We start from the raw sequence: 20,519 nt of genomic DNA on the forward strand, positions 1-20,519 counted from the left end.
CAATGTGTAAGCCAAGATGGTACATAAAAGTATATTCATATGCAGAAAATATCAGGCATAGTGGTATTGTCATGGACTGATAATCCAGAGACCCAGGGTAATGCTCTGGGGACCTGGGTTGGAATCTCACATAGCAGATGGTGGAATTTGAATTCAAGAAAAATCTGGAATTAAAAGTCTAATGTTGACCATGAAACCATTGCCAATTGTCATAAAAACCCATCTGGTTCACTAATGTCTTTTAGGAAATGAAATCTGCCATCCTTACCTGCTCTGGTCTACATGTGACTCCAGATCCACAGCAATGTGGTTGGCTCTTAAAATGCTCTCTAAACAAGGGCAATTAGTGATGGGCAATAAATGCTGGCCTTGTCAGCGACACCCACATCCCATGAATGAATATAATGAAAAAAAATTCTTCCTGATACTATTGGCAGAATGGCTTTATCCTCACTGAATAAACACATTAATGGTCTATGATCCGACACAATGGTGAAATGTCATCCATGCTGATATTGGTCAAATTTATTCACTCCAAATATCACTGATAAACTTTCCTTTTCTAGCTGGGAATAACCTTTCTCGGCTGTGGAGAGGGTTCTTGAGATGTAGCCAATGGGCCTTTCTGATCCATTTTCCTAAAAGACTGGATCCTTCTCCTGTCACTATTATCACGGGCAGCTGGGCTGTCTGTTGCCTATAATACACTAGCACTGTGGCGATGCCCTTTACCTGAATAGATTCTCCAGTGTACGCCTTTAATTTAGAGGTTGTTGACTCCAGGTTTATTGGCTGTCTACCTTCATTAAGACAATCGAATGTGTGCTTCCCCACCACTGTAGTTGAGGCCCCGTATCCACCTTCATTATTAATAGCTTCCCATTAACTTGGATGTGATAATGAAAGGTTTGGTTTTCACAATGGATACGTTATAGAGGAAATAAATGTTGGTGTAGGCAGCTTGTCTCAGCTGTATTCTTTAATTCGATCATGTTCATTTGCTGCTTTGTGGCTGCTTCAGTTTTTCCCAGCATTGCCTCACCACGTGACTTTGTTTATGGCAGTAACTGCATTCTGCCTCCTTGAATTTCCAGGTACCCGCTCTGTGGTCAACCCGACATCTATAACAAATTAACCTTGGAACCGCTGCTGAAGTGTTTGTACTCAGATTTTTCATGTTTCTAACAGTGGACATTGCCTCTCGCTTCGATGCTGTGTCTCTGATTTTCACACTACGCCTGGCGGTAGGTTCCCGCCCCACATGAAGAATGGCGCCATGTTATATGTGCTGTAAAGCCTGTGAGTCTCTCACAGCACTGTCCATGGCGAGGGAGATTTCTAGGGTGCACTTAAAATCGATGTTGACCTCAGCGAGTAAATGGTGCGTCCTGAACTGCACAAACTAATCAGTCCCACAGCAAATCATTTAATGTGTCCCTGAAGTCAGTGTTCTATCAACTGCTTTAGGTTCACTACATAGGTTGTGATGGACTATCCCAGGGCCCAAACTCTGGAATTAAATTGAAAATGCTGCATTATTATGGAGGCTTCGGCTGGAAAAGCATTTTCACGAGGTCCACTAATTCATTGAAGGACTTAGAATTGGGCACGCTCGGGGCCGTCAGGCTGTGGATGAGATTGTTTGTCTTACTCCCACATACTGTCAAAAGAATTGCTTTCTGCTTCTCCTCTGTGATAATCTCATTTGCTACTAAATAAAATCCGAGCGCTCTACAGACTGGCTCCAGTCTTCCATAGTCGCATCATATGGATCGAGCCTGTCGAAGAGTGCATGACTGGTGAGTAGTCTTTTTTTCCTTAAGATTCGATGTTCTCATGGTAACAGTGCAAAGGCAGAGCTATTTTATCCCTGTCACCAAATGTAATGACTTGACAGAGTGGACAGGTTTCAACAAGAAACAATTAAACTCTATTACAGAAAACCTTTCAGGTGCTACATGCTAGATCAGAACTCTTGTCAGGAAGCCCCACCCTCCCGGATTGCTCGTGCTTAGGGCTCACTGGTTGGGGCCTTAAAAGAACATCACATGACCTCGATAGACAGCAGGAGTGGCTATACCCTCAGTTATCACACCTACCTCATTCTATGTCCTTCCCTGGAAAAAGCTATCCCCCAATCCACCTATAACTGCACTTTCAAAATCCCAACTCTCTAGCCTTTGGCCCTTTGTTCACCATAACATTTCTGCAGCTATTGATTTACTCAACCACACCCTCACCTCCACTTTTGATGCCCTAGTTCCCAAAGAAACCTTGACTCCCTCTCTTCCCAATAATTCTTCCTGGTATGGCACTCGTTTCAACTCCCTCAAGTCTGTTGGATGCAGAATTGAAAGGATATCGCACATAGTTGGTTCAGCCATCCACCCTCATATCTGCCTGGACTACATGAAACACCGTTAAGACCAGCTCTCATCTGGTAACACTGCTCACTTGTCCAGGACCATTCTGGAATGCTAAAATAACCCTTGCCATCTCTTCTCAATTGCAAACTGTCTTCTTAAATCTCTTTCTTCTGTCTCCTTCACCCTCACCTCCAACAATAAGCGTGAAGAGATCCTGGATTTCTTTATCACAAGGATCAATAACATCCAGTCAACTGACTCTGCTATGTCCTTCCCTTTCATTGCCTATTGGGAAAAACTTTCTCCCTCTAGCCCTTACCTCACACCTTTCTCTCCTATTCTCTCTCTCATTCTCTCTCTGAGCTCATCTTGTCCATGAGACCCACCTCCTGCTCCATCGATTCTACTCCCTCTAAACTGCTGACCAGCCAATTTCTCCTCCTGGTCCCCATGTCAGTCAAGATTGTTAATAGTTCTCTGGCGTCAGGTGTTGTTCCTCCCTCCTTTAAATCTGCTGTCATCACTCCTTTCCTCAAAAAACCATCCCCATCCCAAATCCCAATATCCCTGCAAACTACTGCCCATCCCTAACCTCCCTTTCCTCTCCAAAGTCCTCGAATGTGTTGTTGCCTCCCAAGTCCATGCTCATCTTTTCCCACAATTCCACATTGGAATCCCTCCAATCAGGTTTCTTCCCCTGCCACAGTATTAAAACCATTCTTATCAAAGTCAAAAATTACATCTTATGTGACTGTGAGAAAGGGAAATGATTCTTCCTTGTACTTCTTGACCTGCCACCATCCTTCTCCAACACCGCTCCACTGTTGTCCAGCTGGGTGAGACTGCTCTCACTTGGTTCCATTCTTATCTATCTAATTGTAGCCAGAGAATCACGCAATGGCTTCTCTTCCTGCTCCTGCACTGTTACCTTGGTGTCCCCAAGGTCTATCCTTGACCACCTCCTATTTCCCATCTACGTGCTGCCCCTCAGTGGCATCATCTGAACGCACAGTATTAGTTTTAGTTTTAAAATGTTCATCTTTGTTTTCAATCCCTCCAGGCCCTTGTCCCCCGATCTATAACCTCCTCCAGCCCTACAAACCTCCGAGATATCTGCGGTTATCCAATTCTGGCCTCTGGAGCATCCCAGGTTTTGATCGCTCCACCATTGGTGGCCAAGTCTTCAGTTGCCGTTGCCCTAAACTCTGGAATTCGCTCCCTACACCTCTCCCCCTTTCTACCTCGCTTTCCTCCTGTAAGACCTTAAAACCTCCCTCTTTGACTAAGCTTTGGTCTTCTGACCTAATATTTCCGTGTGGGTCATTGTCATATTTTGATCTATAATGCTCCTAGGAAGTGCCTTGGGATGCTTCATTACGGTAAAAGGTGCTACATATAGATAAGCTGCTGCTGTTACATTTACTACCTTCCAGTCCATTAGTACTACAGAACCTAAAGAATTTTGGATGGTCACAGCCAATGCATCTGGTAGCTCTGCAGCCACCTCTGTTAGGGCCCTAGGATAATAGGCAACCCTGTCCATGGGAATTGTCAGCTTTCAGGCCCATTGTTCCAGTGCTTTTTCTTTACAGTATTAATTACTTTAAGTTCTCCACTCTTACTAGAGCCTTGGTACAGAGACTATTTCTGGGGTTTTTTTGTGTCTTCTACAGTGGAAACTGGGATAAAAGAAAATTTTAAAAAAGGATCAGGAGTAGGCCATTCAGCCCTTTGAACCCACTCCACCATTCAGTGAGATCATGGCTGATCTTTTACTTCAACATCATTTTCCTGCACTTTTCCTATATTCCTTAGTGTTTTTAATATGTAGAAATCTATAGATCTCAGTCTTTAATACACTCAATGACTGAGCCTCCACAGCCTTCTGGGGCAGAGAATTCCAAAGGTTCGTCACCCTCTGAGGGAAGTAATTCCACTTCATCTCAGTCTTAAATGCACTGCCCCTTATTCTGAGACTGTGTCCCCTGGTTCTAGACACCCCCCAGCCAGGGGAAACATCCTTCCTGCATCAACCCTGTCGAGTATTGTAAGAATTTTGTATGTTTGAATAAGATCACCTCTCATTCTTCTAATCTTCAGAGAATAAAGGCCCAATCTATGTAATCTTTCCTCATAGGGCAATCCCTCCATCCCAGGAATTAATTTAATGAACTTCCCTCTCTGCCAAGTATCTCCTCCCTTAGATAAGGAGACCAAAATTGTACACAATACTCCAGGTGTGGTCGCATCAAGGCTCTATATAATCGCAGCAAGACATCTTCACTCCTATACTCAAATCCTTTTGCACTCAAGGCCAACATACCATTTGCCTTCTTAACTGCCTGCTGTACCTGCACGTTAGCTTTCAGTGACTCATGAACAAGGACACCCAAGTCCCTTTGAAAAGCAACACTTCCCAGCCTCTTACCATTTAAGAAATACTCTGTATTTCTGTATTTCCTACCAAAGTGGATAACGTCACAATTCTCCACATTGTAATCATTCTGCCAAATTTTTGCTCACTCGATTAGGCTCTCTAAATCCCCTTGATGCACCTTTGCACCCTCCTCACAACTCACACTTCCACTTAGTTCTGTGTCTTCTGCAATCTTGGAAATATTACCTGTAATCCCCACATCCAAATCCTTGATATAGATTGTGAACAGCTGTGGCCCAAGCACTGATCCTTGCAGTACCTCTCTAGTAACAGCCTGCCAACCTGAAAATGACCCATTTATTCCTACTCTCTGGCTGGAATTTTCCAGCCCCTCACACCGATGAGATCTTCCAGTCCCGCCGATGTGAATGAAGATTTCAATAGCTCTCCGGCCCAGTCACAAACCATGGGGGGGAGGCTGGAAAATTCCAGTCTCTGTTTTCTGTCCGTTAATCAGCTCTCAATACATGCAAGTATATTTCCCCCAAATCCCACGTGATCTAATTTTGTTTACTAACCCCTTGTGTGGGACCTTACCAAAAGCTTTCTGAAAATCTAAATATACCAACTCCACCAGTTCTTCCTTACCTATTCTGCTAGTTACATCCTCAAAAAACTCCAGCAGGTTTGTTAAACATGATTTCCCTTTCATAAATCCTTGTTGACTCTACACATTCCTACCATTATTTTCTAAATGTCCTGTTATCACATTCTTTATTAGAGACTCTAACATTTTATCTACAACTGATGTCAGGCTAACAGGTGTGTCATACCCTGATTTCTCCCTCCCTCCTTTCTTAAATAGAGAGGTTACATTTGCCACCTTCCGAAGGAGAGGTGGCCTGAGAGATTAGCAAGAGCCAAAATAATAAATTGACTTACATTTATTTCTAATTTATGCAACTATAGTTATGTAATTTTATCAAATAAAAATGGCCTGAAGTGGAAATATACTCACATGCATTTGAGGAAAGTGCTGAAATTTGCCACTTGGGTTCCAAACAGAAGATATCCCAGCTGGGCATAGGCGAAGAAAACAATGAAGAACATAATTGCAAACCCAAGAATGTCTTTAGCGCATCTTGCCAGGGTTGAGGATAACTGGGTCATTGTCTTATTGAAACTAATATATTTGAAGATCTGAGTAAAAAAGAATTATTAATAGAGTAATCATTATGAAAAGATGCATACACAAAGTCACAATGAAACAATTGCAAGGGCCGTCCAGTAATAACCCCTGTAAATATTTGAGATCAGTGAATGCTCACTGCTGGAAGAACTAAAACTTGGATTATACCAGGGTGGAGAATATCCTGAGAAATATGGAACAAAAAGACCAACATGGAGGTAAAACAGGAGGAATATGAGGAGGAACGTTTTTACTCAGCAGGTAGTAATAATCTGGAACTCATTGCCCATGAAGGTGGTTGAAGATGCAGCAATCAATGGTTTTAAAAAGAAATTGGATGGCCGCTTGGATGAAATAAACCTTCGGAGCTACGGGGATCAAGTAGGGGAGTGGCACTGGCTGGACTGTTCCACAGAGAGCCAGCGTGGACTGGACGGGCTGAAAGGCCTTCTTCTGTGCTATAAATGACACTATGGCTCTACGAAGTGTAAGTTGAACTTTGATCAGCACTGCCTTCTCATGAACTTTGAACTCAAAAGTGATTAATACCACGAACAATATAAATAGTTGTTTAGTGGTACAGAACTCGAGTATTGATGAAAAAAGACACGTTGTCAAAGCTTCTCACCTTGCATCATCAGTACAATTTGCAAGAATTGCAAATGCTGACCAATCAGTACTCTCTTCTCATGCAGTATAAATTGCTGTTCCCTGTATATTTGGTATTCTTGGTTTTTTTTAAGAAATATAAACATATGAAAAATCTGCCAATTCTATTCCTAGCTTCTTCAATATACTTATATAATATACTTAAAGACAGAAATAGCTTAGAAGTGAGCAGTACCATGTGGCATTGCCAGGTACAATTTAGTTCCACAATGGGACTCTCAGAAATGGGGAAGAAAATTAACAATATTCACAGCAGTCAGCTAGATAATGATGTTGCAGCGATGATGGCAAATTAGAGAGACTGCGATTAGCACAGTGAATGGAATGTTCTAAGTAGCCAACAGCATTACTGTAAAGTGGCATTTATTGCCTACACCAGCTGCTAGGGATCAAGAATAATTTGCTAAATACAAGAAAACCTCCAGTAGGTTAGAGAAAAATGTCATTCCAAGTGGCCATTTAGCAAATAAGAATGTTCTCCCAAGATGTGTCAGCTGTGGCCAATCCTTGGAAGGGTGCCACGAACTGTGTATGAATTTCAAAATGCACAGCAACCATTTAGCAGAGAAAACAAGACAGGATCTTTGTGCTAATGATGGTAGTGAGGTTATGAGAAGCAAACAGAAACAGCCATGCTGCTAGAAGTGTGAAGTCACATATGACAAGTATAAATGGTAAACACTGTGTGTCCTTTCTTTATAGGAAAAACTTTTTTTAATGGAAAGGATTCTCAGTACACAATTGGTGACATTAGGTAACAGTGCCTATTAATCTCCTATGAAGAAGCTATAAAGTGGTGTAAACTTTGCTGAAAGAAAGACATGCTAGCAAAGCTTCTTGTCTCACACTCTTCAGGACAGCTAAATCAACAGTAAAGGGAGCAACAATTTATACAGCATGAGAAGAGTGTACTGATTATTTAGCAAGTGGACTCTGATTGGTAGAGGCACTGCCATGGAAAATGCAGTAGAGAACAGCTAACTGTTAACTGCCAAATTTTTGTTTCAAATTCGAACTAGGCAGGTCAACTCTGATTGGTCAAGGTATTGCAATGCGGAATGAAACAGGGATTGGCTGTCCCCCAAGTTTTTTAGTTGGAAACGGTGTAATGTGTGGACATGCTCCTTCTGTCTGCAGACAGGTGTAACTGAAGGGTATTTGTGGCAGCTTGATTACCAGTGCACCTGAGGCCAAGTCAGATATTTACCTGGGGCATTTGGGCTCAGTACATGATGAGATAAGACAGCTTTCAGTTCTGCTGAACACAGGTGCTTTGTAAAGAATGAGAAAGTCAAGGAAATGGGAATGGAATTCATCCATGTACTGAAGATCTAGGACATGTTTGGTCACTTTTTATAGTAATATAGTGATTAAAGAGCTTAAGTGGACCATTTAACCATGGTGACAAATCACTGAGAGAGATTTATGAATGTGAGCATATCTTCTTGGCTCTATGTTTTATATTTGAAATCTTCTTTGTGTGTCCTTTAATATTGCAATTTAGAGTTAACATTCATGGAGTAATTGATATAACTGCTTTGAGCTGTTTGCTGTACTCAGGCTGGAACTGTAAAGCATGGTCCTGAGTTCTTATAGTGAATCATGAACTCAATAATAAAGAATCAAATATTTATATGGAATTGTATTGTATGATTTTATTGAATATTCATGCTGGCTTGTGTAACATGAGCTTGTTAAAGACAAAGATTCAATTCCAAGGTTGTTACAACTAATGCTTATGTTTAAAGTAACAAAATAAATGTAGAACAGGAAAGTCGTCCAATGCTAGAAGGGCCCTACAACTTAGAAATTTAGTGCTGTAGTTATTTTAACTGCAACTGCAACCCTAATGGTTATGCTTCTCTGCAGGTCCTATTTTAGTAAGTGGTTTATGGCCTGGATAGCCTTCTTAGATAGTCTGAGCAGTGAGACACAGCTCCCTGAGAATGCAGGAGAGCTGACTGGCGATTGCAGAGCCATGTTGTCTATTCCTCCACTGATGGTCTCTGTGGCTCGCAGGCTATCAACTCTTCCTGTTTCTCAAATATTTAATTAATGCTGATACTTATTGGTCCCATCCTGGTCACCTGACCAACAAGAGCAACGAGAATGAAGCGGCTTGCTGCCAAAGTTTCCATAGCCTTTCCAGCAACAACCTACACAGGTTCGTACTGGGCTCGATTTTAACTCTAAGTGAATGGATTTTGAACAAGTTAAAATCTCGCCGATAGTGTCAACTTCTATACAGACAGAAAGTCGGAATAAATGTGTAAGGCTTCTCAATTTAATGAGATTTCTTCTTGACTCACATTTCACAGACATTTAATGGAGAACAGAACTTCTGCTCGAACAAAACATTATTTTGCACACCTGCAGGGAAATCACTTGAGCGCTTTTAATACAGGATAAATTAATCAACCCAGTTCTTGGAGACAGCACATCATTATGGCACCAATCTTCTGATCAATTCTCAAAGTGGGGCTTGAACCACTTAGCCATCCAACTTAGAGGCAAGAGTGCTGCCACCTCAAACAAGCCAACTCCTTTGCAAAACTGCACATTTGATATTATGAAGTGTCTAAGTCAGAAAGCTATGGGTTCAAACACCACTCCAGGTCCTGAGCTGATATTTCAGGCTGACCTTACTGACAGGGTGCTGTTTTGTTGAAGGTGCTGTCTTTCAGTTGAGATGTTAAATGAAGGTCTTATCAGTCTGCTAAAATACTGTGTTAAAGCTAGCAAGGTACTCTTTGAAGAAGAGCAGTGAGTTCTCCTATGCTTCACTCTCCACCAAACATTACCCATCTGGGCATTCACTCCCTTTTTGTGAGAATTTGCTGGGGGTAAGTTTGTTAGAGTATTTGCCTATAAAAATGACTAGACATGAAAAGAAATCCATTGAATGTAAAGTCTGTTGCGAATGCAACAGGAAAAATGAAATGAACTATTTCTTGTTAATTTCTTATTAATTATGAACAAAGCTATTTACCTTGATCCAAGCAAAAAACAAGTTGACAGCATTCATGTTATTGTATTGGGTCTGCCAAAAAGCCAAAAACTCAAAGTCAGCGTAGGATTCAGGATCTGTCAGCAGCGCTCCCATCAGTATGTTCACCTTAATAGTGCGGAAAATATGGAAACCTATGGAAAGCAGGGACAGCTGCAAGAGAAAACCAAATAATTGGCTTTTTGTTCACTACAATTATAAAGTCTAGAAACCAACCTTGAATAGTAAATAATATTTATAATGATATAGATTCTGTAACCAAGGGCGGAATTTTACGGCCCTCCCTGCCAGGATCTTCCAGTCCTGCTGAATTCAATCGAGTTTTGAATGGATAGCCACATTTTCTGGTCCTGCCCCTGCCCCTAGTCCAACACATGCCAAAAATGATCACAGTTTGTTCATATTGTTCATAAAGAGAAAGCATACAATTTGGCGAAGAGCAGTGGGAAACCAGGGGATTGGGAAGCCTACAAAGACCAACAGAGGACAACTAAAAAAGAAATAAAGAGGGAGAAGATTAAATATGAGAGTAAACTAGCCAGAAATATAAAAGAAAATTGCAAGAGTTTTTTTAGGTATATAAAGGATAAGAGAGAGGCAAAAGTGGACATTGGGCTGCTGGAAAATGACTCTGGAGAAATAATAGTGGGGAACGAAGAAATGGCGGAGGAACTGAATAGGTACTTTGCATCGGTCTTCACAGTGGAAGACACGAGTAACATCCCCAAAGTTCGAGAGAATCAGGGGGCAGAGGTGAATATGGTGGCCATTATCAAGGAGAAAGTGCTAGGAAAACTGAAAGGTCTGAAGATGGATAAATCACCTGGACCAGATGGATTACACCCCAGAGTTCTGAAGGATATAGCTGAAGAGATAATGGAGGCGTTAGTGGTGATCTTTCAGGAATCACTCGAGTCAGGGAGGGTCCCAGAGGACTGGAAAATCGCTAATGAACCCCCCTGTTTAAGAAGGGAGTGAGGCAAAAGACGGGAAATTACAGGCCAATTAGCTTGACCTCGGTCGTTGGTAAGATTTTAGAGTCCAGTATTAAGGATGAGATTTCAGAATACTTGGAAATGCATGGTTAAATAGGGAAAAGTCAGCTTGGTTTCATCAAGGGGAGGTCATGCCTGACAAATCAGTTAGAATTCTTTGAGGAGGTAACGAATAGGTTAGGAGAGCCAATGGATGTTATCTACTTGGACTTCCAGATGGCCTTTGACAAGGTGCCACACAGGAGGCTGCTCAGTAAGATAAGAGCCCATGGTGTTAGAGGCAAGGTACTAGCATGGATAGAAGATTGGCTGTCTGGAAGGAGGCAGAGAATGGGGATAAGGGGTTCCTTCTCAGGATGGCGGTCGGTGACTAGTGGAGACAGGGGTCAGTGTTAGGACCACAACTTTTCACTTTATACAGTAATGATCTAGATAAAGGAACTGAGGGCATCCTGGCTAAGTTTGCAGATGATACAAAGATAGGTGGAGGGACAGGTAGTATTGAGGAGGCGGGGAGGCTGCAGAAGGATTTGGACAGTTAGGAGAATGGACAAAGAAGTGGCAGATGGAATACAACGTGGGCAAGTGTGAGGCCATGCACTTTGGGAGGAAGAATAGAAGCATAGACTATTTTCTAAATGGGGTGAGAATTCAGAAATCTGGAGTGCAAAGGGACTTGGGAGTCCTAGTCCAGGATTCTCTTAAGGTTAACTTGCAAGTTGAGTCGGTAGTTAGGAAGGCAAATGTAATGTTGGCATTTATTTCAAGAGGACTAGAATATAAAAGCAGGGATGTGCTGCTGAGGCTTTATAAGGCTCTGGTCAGATCACATTTATAATATTGTGAGCAATTTTGGGCCCCATATCTCAGGAAGAATGTTCTGGCCCTGGAGAGGGTCCAGAGAAGGTTCACGCGAACGATCCCAGGAATGAAAGGCTTAACATATGAGGAACGTTTGAGGACTCTGGGTCTATACTCGATGGAGTTTAGAAGGATGAGGGGGGATCTGATTGAAACTTACAAAATACTGAAAGGCCTGGATAGAGTGGACGTGGGGAAGATGTTTCCATTAGTAGGACAGACTAGGACCTGAGGGCACAGCCTCAGAGTAAAGAGAAGACCTTTTAGAACAGAGATGAGGAGAAAATTCTTTAGCCAGAGAGTGGTGAATCTATGGGATTCATTGTTACAGAAGGCTGTGGAGGCCAGGTCATTGAGTGTGTTTGAGACCGAGATAGATAGGTTCCTGATTGGTAAGGGGATCATAGGTTACGGGGAGAAGGCGGGAGAATGAGGTTGACAAACTTATCAGCCATGATTGAATGGCAGAGCAGACTCAATGGGCCGTATAGCCTAATTTCTGCTCCTATGTCTTATGGTCTTATATTCCAGTGGCAAACAGGATCTTTATTTTGACTAATATATTCTTCAATTAATACACTTTACATCTGTAAATGTACTTACCTCTTGTATTATAAATAGTTAAATCTGCTTTATGCATACAAAATATAGTGATCACACATTGATACGGTTATTACATCTGCAAATTGATATCTTAGTTGAATCTGTAACTTTATGTATCTATAAATTGGTACATTTATTAGATTTATCAATAATACCTCAGTTACTTACATATTTTATTATATAAATTACACGTAAGTTACATATGTAAATTGCATGATTTTACCTTTACAAGATAAATTACTTGTAATTCGGAAATACATTTTGTGACTGGGTGCTCCCGGCACAGTGCCTGCTTGCTGGGAGCACATATCAATAAATATTGCTCAGGTAAAAATCTCCATGTCAGGAATATGTGATCAGAAAATGACTCTTTAGAACAGATAACACAAGAACACAAGAAATAGGAGCAGGAGTGGACCACATGTCCGATTAAGCCTGCTCCACCATTCACTATGATCGTGGCTGACCTTGGGCTTCAACTCCATTTTTCTGCCCATTCCCCATATCCCTTAATTCCCTGAGAGACCAAAAATCTGCCTATCCCAGCCTTAAATATAATCAATGATAGAACATCCACAACCCTCTGGGGTAGAGAACTCCGAAGATTCATAAACCTTTGAGTGAAGTAATTTCTCCTTATCTCAGTCCTGAGTGATCGGCCCCTCCTCCTGAGACTGTGTTTTAGATTCCCCGACCAGTGGAAACAATCTCTCTGCATCCACACTATCAAACCCCTTCAGAATATTCTATGTTTCAATGAGATCTCCTCCCATTCTTCTAAACTCCAGAGAATATAGGCCCAATTTACTCAGCTTCTCATCATAGAACAATCCCCTCATCCCAGGGACCAATTTAGTGAATCTTCACTGTACTGCTTCCAATGTAAGTATATCCTTTCTTAAATGTGGAGACCAAAACTGCACATAATAATCCAGATGCAGTCTCACCAAAACCCTGTACAACTTTTAAGAATCAAAAAAAACCTCAGGCATTTAGCTGCTTGATTGACAATCAGCAGCTCAGAAGTTTGAGGTTCCTGAATATTGGCTTATGTATTGCTCTCAGGGGGTAGAAGAATCTACTTTCGCTGTTCACCTGCCTGACAGCTGCCCACAGGTTTTTGCGGGCTTGTCAGTGGAGATTTCCACTAATCTGGACTCCAGTGTGGTGCCTGCGAACAGTGAGGCTCTTCAACCAATCAGATTGAAGTTCCTTCACTGAAATATGCAGCATGTGATTTTTCACTCCAATGGCAGGAAGCGGAGGTTGGAATTGTTTCTGGTTCCTGATCCTCCCCACCACAACCCCTGCATCCCCCCCCGCCTTTATGATTTTCAATGGGGCACCCCTTTAATTGACTTGGAAGCAGGCTTGCCACCCAGTTTAGTATGTTGGGTGTGCTCTCAAAGCTGCAGAGGCTTTGTAGTTTGAGAGGAGCAGCAGACTGCAGTAGAGGGTAAGCAAGGGAGAGGGCACTTCAAGACGAAGATACTTTTTCTCCAACTTTTAGAAAACATAAATCAAGAAACAGATTTTATTGCCAGGCCACCACTGTGTGGAACGTGGGGGCTGGGGGTGTGCGGGTTGTGGGGCATGTGGTGGGAGGGTTGGTTTGAAGGTAGCCCATCTACAGATAGACTGTGGCTGCACCTACACCCAGGCAGGCACAGAAAGCCTCTAGGCCTGACTGGATCACGGGTGCCTGCATGGAGCCGGGAAGTCTCCTCTGGCTACTCCTGCTACCTGTGGGATCCTGGAGGCCAAATGGAAAATGCCAGTCAGCCTGCTTTAATTAACCTCGACAAACCCTTGACAATGCATGCATGCAGTTAGGTAGCTGGGCCAATTACTACCACCGCCCCCTCAATCCTGCCTCTGTAAATATAGCTCAGGATTAGGATGGAGTAGGAGAACCAGAGCAAAAACAGAATTACCTGGAAAAACTCAGCAGGTCTGGCAGCATCGGCGGAGAGGAAAGAGTTGACATTTCGAGTCCTCATGACCCTTCCAAGATGTACTATCATCTGAAGGAATGAGACTCCATACTTATAAAAGGAATGTTTCATGACCAGAGAGGTAATTCAGCAATAATTATTACTTAATATGTTATTACGGCCTTGCTCACTTCTGAAGGTAACCACCTAACCCTTTTCTTTAGTGTGGTACTAGTTGGTAGGTACAAAAACTTCATGCTATTGATCTGAATTCATTGCTGAGTCTGTTAGCAAAGATTGCAACAGCACACCCTAATAAGGCCCAATATATCTATGACAGGAACTTTAGCTTTCTATATTTAACTGGATGTCAGTTTTACCCTGCAATGATGACAAGGGTTGACAGCCCTTATTACAGCCAAGGGAGGCAATGGCTCAGTGGTATTGTCACTGGACTGGTATTCCAGAGATCCAGGGTAATGCTCTGGGGTCCTGGGTTTGAATCCCACCAAGACAGATAGTGAAATTTGAATTCAATAAAAAATCTGGAATTAAAAGTCTGATGATGACCGTAAAACCATTACTGATTGTTGTAAAAACCCATCTGATTTGCTAATGTCCTTTAGGGAAGGAAATATGCCATCCTCAACTGGTCTGGCTTCCATAGCAATGTGGTTGACTCTTAAATGCCCCCTGAACAAAGGCAATTAGGGGTGGGCAGTAAGTGCTGGCATGACCAGAGATGCCCACATCTCATGAATGAATAAAAAAAAACAGGTAACTCAAACTTGTTTGATTTGGGGGCAAACCATGTCCGTTCTGAACCCAGCAAGACATGGCACATAATGTGGATGTGACAGGACGTGCCTTGTTCCAAATTCAAACACAGCCCCTGCTGAGCACCTCATGGGGTGACAATGAAAGGGGTGAATGCAGGGGGAAGTGTTAAAAAATAGAATTAGAAATGCAAAGAAAACCAAGAACTTACCAAAATTACCACCAGGTCCAAGCAATTCCAGATGCATTTGACATATTGCAGTTTATGAATTCTGAGTTCCAATATCTCTTCCACAATGTAGTAAAGGATAAAGACACAGAAGATTACTTCACAACCTATGATAAAATAATCCCAGTTGTTGACATAACGAATGAGTTTCACTGTGCGGAACTGCGAGGAAGGTATTGCACCACCAGTTGCAGGAAATTCTACTACAAGCCTTTAAAAAAATCAAACAATAAAAACTGAAAGGTTAATCTTCAGCAATCCCACCATGGGGCTTTGGACACTGGGCAGGCATATCAGGAATTTCAGCACATCAAATATTACACTAGGTACACTAAAGGTGAATGGTTATCTCTGCACTGTGAGTATATTGTTAAATATTTTAAAACTCTGAAACTGTTACGTGCTCACACCATGCAAACATTTGTATTTTGCCATATTTTCACAAAAGCAAGAATGATTCAGGCACAAAATGCAAAATACTGCAGAGACTAGAAATCTGAAATCAAAACAAAAAATGCTAGAAATACTTAGCAGCTCTGGCAGCATCTCTGGAGAGAAAAACAGAGTTAACATTTCAGGTTGATGACCTCTGATTCAGACAGTTCAGTGAATGAAACCAATGATTAGTTGATAAGCCACAGGTTAACCAATTAAATATTTCACATAACCACATAATAGGAGCAGGAGTAGGCCTTACAGTTCCTTAAGTCTGCATGCATTCAATAAAATCATGACCAATCTTTACACCAGCTTCATTTCCTTCGAGGGACCAAGTGGTCTCTCCTGCTCCAATTTCATGTGTTCTTATTTTTTTATGATACTGCCACCTTGTTGCTCACTCACTTAACTGGTCTATGTTCCTTTGCAGCTTCTTTGTGTCTTCCTTACAGCTTGCTTTATCACCTCGCTTTATGTCATCAGCAAACTTGAATATATTGTACTTGGTCTCCTCATCTAAGTCATTGATATAGATTATAAATACCTGAGGCCCAAGCCCTGATCCTTGTGGCAGTTCACTGGTTACAATCTGAAAATGACCCATTTATTCCTATTCTCTTTTCTTTGTCTGTTAACTGATCCTCAATCCTTGCTAATACGTTACCCAATCCATGTGCTTAATTCTGTGTATCATCATATTATGTGGAAGCCTGTCGAATGCCTTCTGATAGTCCAAATCTACTACATATTTGTATATATCAGTTACTCTGTCAGTTATACACTCAAAAAACACCCACAGATTTATAAAATACAGAGTCACTTTTATAAAACAGTGTTGACTCTGCCTAATCATCTTATAAATTTCTCCTACTCCTGATACCAGAATCCTAATAGAAGATTCTGGAATTTTCCCTTCTACTGACCACCAACTGGCCTATATTTCCATTTTCTATCTTCCCCCATTCTTGAGTAGCACAGTTACTTTTTGCTACTTTTAACCCAAAACTAAAGTTTAAAAAAATCACAAAAATATAATGTTTGCTCGAATATGAATGAAGTACATGAATGTAACCCCTTCCTAATACAATTCAGTCAGATACCTCTGGTTCAATGTGGGTGAATTCAGAAGCTTTTAGAAGTGTTTTTTTTAAGATGATACTAATGTAATTTAGTCAGCCTCCAATTGTCACATGGAACCTCATGATATGGAAGATTGAGATACAAAATCAACCCTCCAGTGTTCCAAGTCTATCTGTGAACTGTGCTTCAATCTAGCAGTGTTCAACATTAGATCCTTCCCCTGCACAATTGCCCTTTTATTCTCAGACTGTGCATACACTATAATTTTTCATCCCAGGCTGTTTGTTAATCTTTCATTTCTGTCACTGAAGGTGGGAGGCCTATTTCCAGACCAGGCAGACATGATAGTGACCCAGTAATAAAGCTCGCGTCTGATTTCCCCATTCTGTAACCTCCATATTTAACATAGTCCACATTTGAATTGAAAGGTGTGAGCAGTGAGAGAGAATCAAACCAGTGCCTTTCTAATCTGTGATGCCAAATTTTTTTTTTATTCATTTATGGGATGTGAGCTTCACTGGCTGGGCCAGCATTTATTGCCCATCCCTAGTTGCTCTTGAGAAAGTAGTGGTGAGCTGCCTTCTTGAATTGCTGCAGTCCATGTGGTGTAGGTACACCCACAGTGCTGTTAGGAATGAAGTTCCAGGATTTTGACCCAGCGACAGTGAAGGAACAGCGATATATTTCCAAGTCAGGATGGCGAGTATCTTGGAGGGGAACTTCCAGGTGTTGGTATTCCCATCTATCTGGCTGTCCTTGTCCTTCTAGATGATAGAGGTCGTGGGTTTGGAAGGTGCTGTCTAAAGAGTCTTGGTGAATCCCTGCAGTTCATCTTGTAGATGGTACACACTGCTGCCACTGTATGTTGGTGATGGAGGGAGTGAATATTTGTAGATGTGGTGCCAATCAAGCAGGCTGCTTTTTTCTGGATAGTGTCAAGCTTCTTGAGTGTTGTCGGAGCTGCATTCATCCAGGCAAGTGGGGAGTATTCCATCACACTCCTGACTTGTGCCTTGTAGATGGTACAGGCTCTGGGGAGTCAGGAGGTGAGTTACTTGTCACACGATTCCTAGTGTCTGACCTGCTCTTGTAGCCACAGTATTTATATGGCTAGTCCAGTTCAGTTTCTAGTCAATGGTAACCCCCAGGTTGTTGACAATGGAGGATTCAGTGATGGTAATGACATTGAGCATCAAGGGACTTTCTTGTTGGAGATGATCATTGCCTGACACTTGTGTGGTGCAAATGTTACTTACCACTTGTTAGCCCAAGCCTGGATATTGTCCAGGCCTTGCTGCATTTAGACATGGACTGATTCAGTATCTGAGAAGTCACGAATGGTGCTGAGCATTGTGCAATCATCAGCGAACATCCTCACTTCTGATCTTATGATGGAAGGGCGATCATTGATGAAGCAGCTGAAGATGGTTGGGCCGAGGACACTACCCTGAGGAACTCCTGTGGTTATGTCTGGAACCGAGATGACTGACCTCCAACAACCACAGCCAACTTCCTTTGTGCTAGGTATGACTCCAACCAGTGGAGAGTTTCCCCCTGATTCCCATTGGCCCCAGTTTTGCTAGGGCTCCTTGATGCCACACTTGGTCAAATGTGTCTTGATGTCAAAGGCAATCACTCTCACCTCACCTCAGGAGGTCAGCTCTTTTGTCCATGTTTGAACCAAGGCTGTAATGAGGTCAGGAGCTGAGTGGCCCTGGTGGAACCCAAACTGAGCGTCAGTGAGCAGGTTCTTTCTAAGCAAGTGCTACTTGATGGTACTGTCGATGACCCCTTCCTTTACTTGTCTGATGATCGAGAGTAGACTGATGGGGCGGTAATTGGTTGGGTTGTATTTGTCCTGCTTTTTGTGTACAGGACATACTTAGGCAATTCTCAACATAGCCGGGTAGATGCCAGTGTTGTAGCTGTATTATGTTACTCTTTTACTGCCCGGTTTTCATACACATTAATGTTGAAAACAGAACCTGTGCACTGAAAGCCACATAAAACAGATGGAACTGTTAAATTATTAAATTATTAAGAGCGACTTGATAGAAGTTTACAAAATTATGAGTGGCATGGACAGAGTAGATAGTTAGAAGCATTTTCCCAGGGTGGAAAAGTCAATTACTAGGGGACATAGATTTAAGGTGAAAGGAGAAAACTATAAAGGTGATGTGTGGGGCAAGTTTTTATGCAGAGGGTAGTGAGTGTCTGGAATTCGCTGCCAGAGGAGGTGGTGGAAGCAGGTACGATAGTGGTGTTTAAGAGGCAGCTTGACAAATACATGCATAGGATGGGAATAGATTGATATGGACCCCGGAAGTGCAAAATGTTTTAGTTGACGGGCAATATGATCGGCGTAGGCTTGGAGGGCCGAAGGGCCTGTTCCTGTGCTGTACTTTTCTTTATTCTTTGTTCTATTGGACTTGTTCCAAGACAAAATGTTTGTTGTTTGTTTGACTAGCTACCTATCTACTTATCTATCACCTGTCTATTTCATTCACTCTCACTCTATCTGTCTATCCATCTGTGTTTGTATTTGTCTCACTCCTGTATGGAAACAAACTGAATAATGAAGTTATTGGCTTGCAAGTCAGAAAGTCTTGTCATCATTCCACTTTTGAACTTAAATAAACTTCACACTTTTCAATATATTTAAATCTCAATCTAAATTGCAATGTAAGATTCCTGTTCTCAGGGGCAATTGGTTTCTGAATGACCTACCTTATAACACAGAAGAGATTAATGTTGGCATTGTACACAGAGAAATCAATGAAAACTGCACGAGTGCCTCTGTCCAGCCACAGACTATCCTTCAGATCTTGTAGAATTACAGCACTTTTATCCATATTTGTCTTGAGATCTTGATAATAACCACCACCACTGTAGACAGTTAGTTTACCCCAGTGTGAGGAACCTCCAAGTTCTGACTCAGAATAATAAATCCACCTACACAAAGACCACAATTAGAATTAACTACAACAGACTTGGATTTACATAGTGCCTTTAACACAGAAATCTTTTCAAGAAGTTTCACAGAGGTAGAGAAACTGGAAAGCAAATGTAAGTAGAAGAGTTATGCGAAATTAAACATGTCAGCTTGAAGAGGTCAGCATTCAGAAGATTCTTAAGGCAAGACAGAAGGTTGAAATGGGAGGAGGCTAGGAAGGGAGTTCCAAAGAGTAGAAACTATACCAAAGCATAGAAGTTCACAGGTAATGTAATGAGATAATACATTTGGGAAGGGCAAACAAAGCAAGGGAATGCTCAATAAACAGGAATTTATTGAGAGAGGTTGAGGAAGTGAGAGACCTTATAGAGCATGTTCACAGGTTCCTGAAGGTGGCAGGACAGGTGGATAAGGTGGTAGAGAAAGCATATGGAATGCTTTCCTTTATTGGGTGAGGTTTTGAATACAAAAGCAGGGATGTATGCTGGAACTGTATAAAATGCTGGTTAGGCTACAGCTGGAATTTTGTGTAACGTTCTGGTCACCACATTACAGGAAGGACATAATTTCTCTGGAGGGAGAGCAGAGGAGATTTACAAGAATGTTGCCAGGGCTTGAAAATTGCAGCTATGAGGAAAGATTGGATAGGCTAGGGCAGTTTTCCTTAGAACAGAGGAGGCTAAGGGGTGACCTAATTGAGGTGTACAAAATTATGAGGGGCCTAGATAGGGTAGACAGGAAATACTTGTTTCCCCTAGTTGAGGGTCAATTACAAGGGGCATAGATTTAAGGTGATTGGTAGAAAGATTAGAAGGGGCATGAGGAAAAACTTTTTCACCCAGTGGATGGTGGGCATCTGGAATTCACTGGTGGTTGAGGCTGAAATGCTCAACTCATTTAAAAGGTACCTGGACCTGTAGCTCTAAGGCTACAGACAAGGTGTTAGAAAGTGGGATTAAAATGAGCAGCTAGTTTCTTTTTTCTCATTTTTGGCTGGCACAGACACGATGGGCTGAATGGCCTCTTTCTGCACTGTAACTT

At 41.9% G+C, this 20,519-nt stretch overlaps 1 protein-coding gene across 1 annotated transcript in view; it reads right to left on the reverse strand.

Annotated features, from left to right (window-relative positions):
* pkd2l1 (polycystic kidney disease 2-like 1) overlaps positions 1-20,519 on the reverse strand; it is a 161,169-nt gene that overhangs the window by 30,211 nt on the left and 110,439 nt on the right. The window contains exons 5-8 of the mRNA XM_041209263.1: positions 19,253-19,477; positions 14,990-15,218; positions 9,591-9,761; positions 5,762-5,943 (exon numbers count right to left, since the gene is read on the reverse strand). Coding sequence (XP_041065197.1) covers positions 5,762-5,943; positions 9,591-9,761; positions 14,990-15,218; positions 19,253-19,477 — 807 coding nt within the window. The remainder of the gene's footprint in view (positions 1-5,761; positions 5,944-9,590; positions 9,762-14,989; positions 15,219-19,252; positions 19,478-20,519) is intronic.

The sequence above is a fragment of the Carcharodon carcharias genome, chromosome 17, assembly GCF_017639515.1.
Source record: "Carcharodon carcharias isolate sCarCar2 chromosome 17, sCarCar2.pri, whole genome shotgun sequence".
Classification (NCBI taxonomy): Eukaryota; Metazoa; Chordata; class Chondrichthyes; order Lamniformes; family Lamnidae; genus Carcharodon; species Carcharodon carcharias.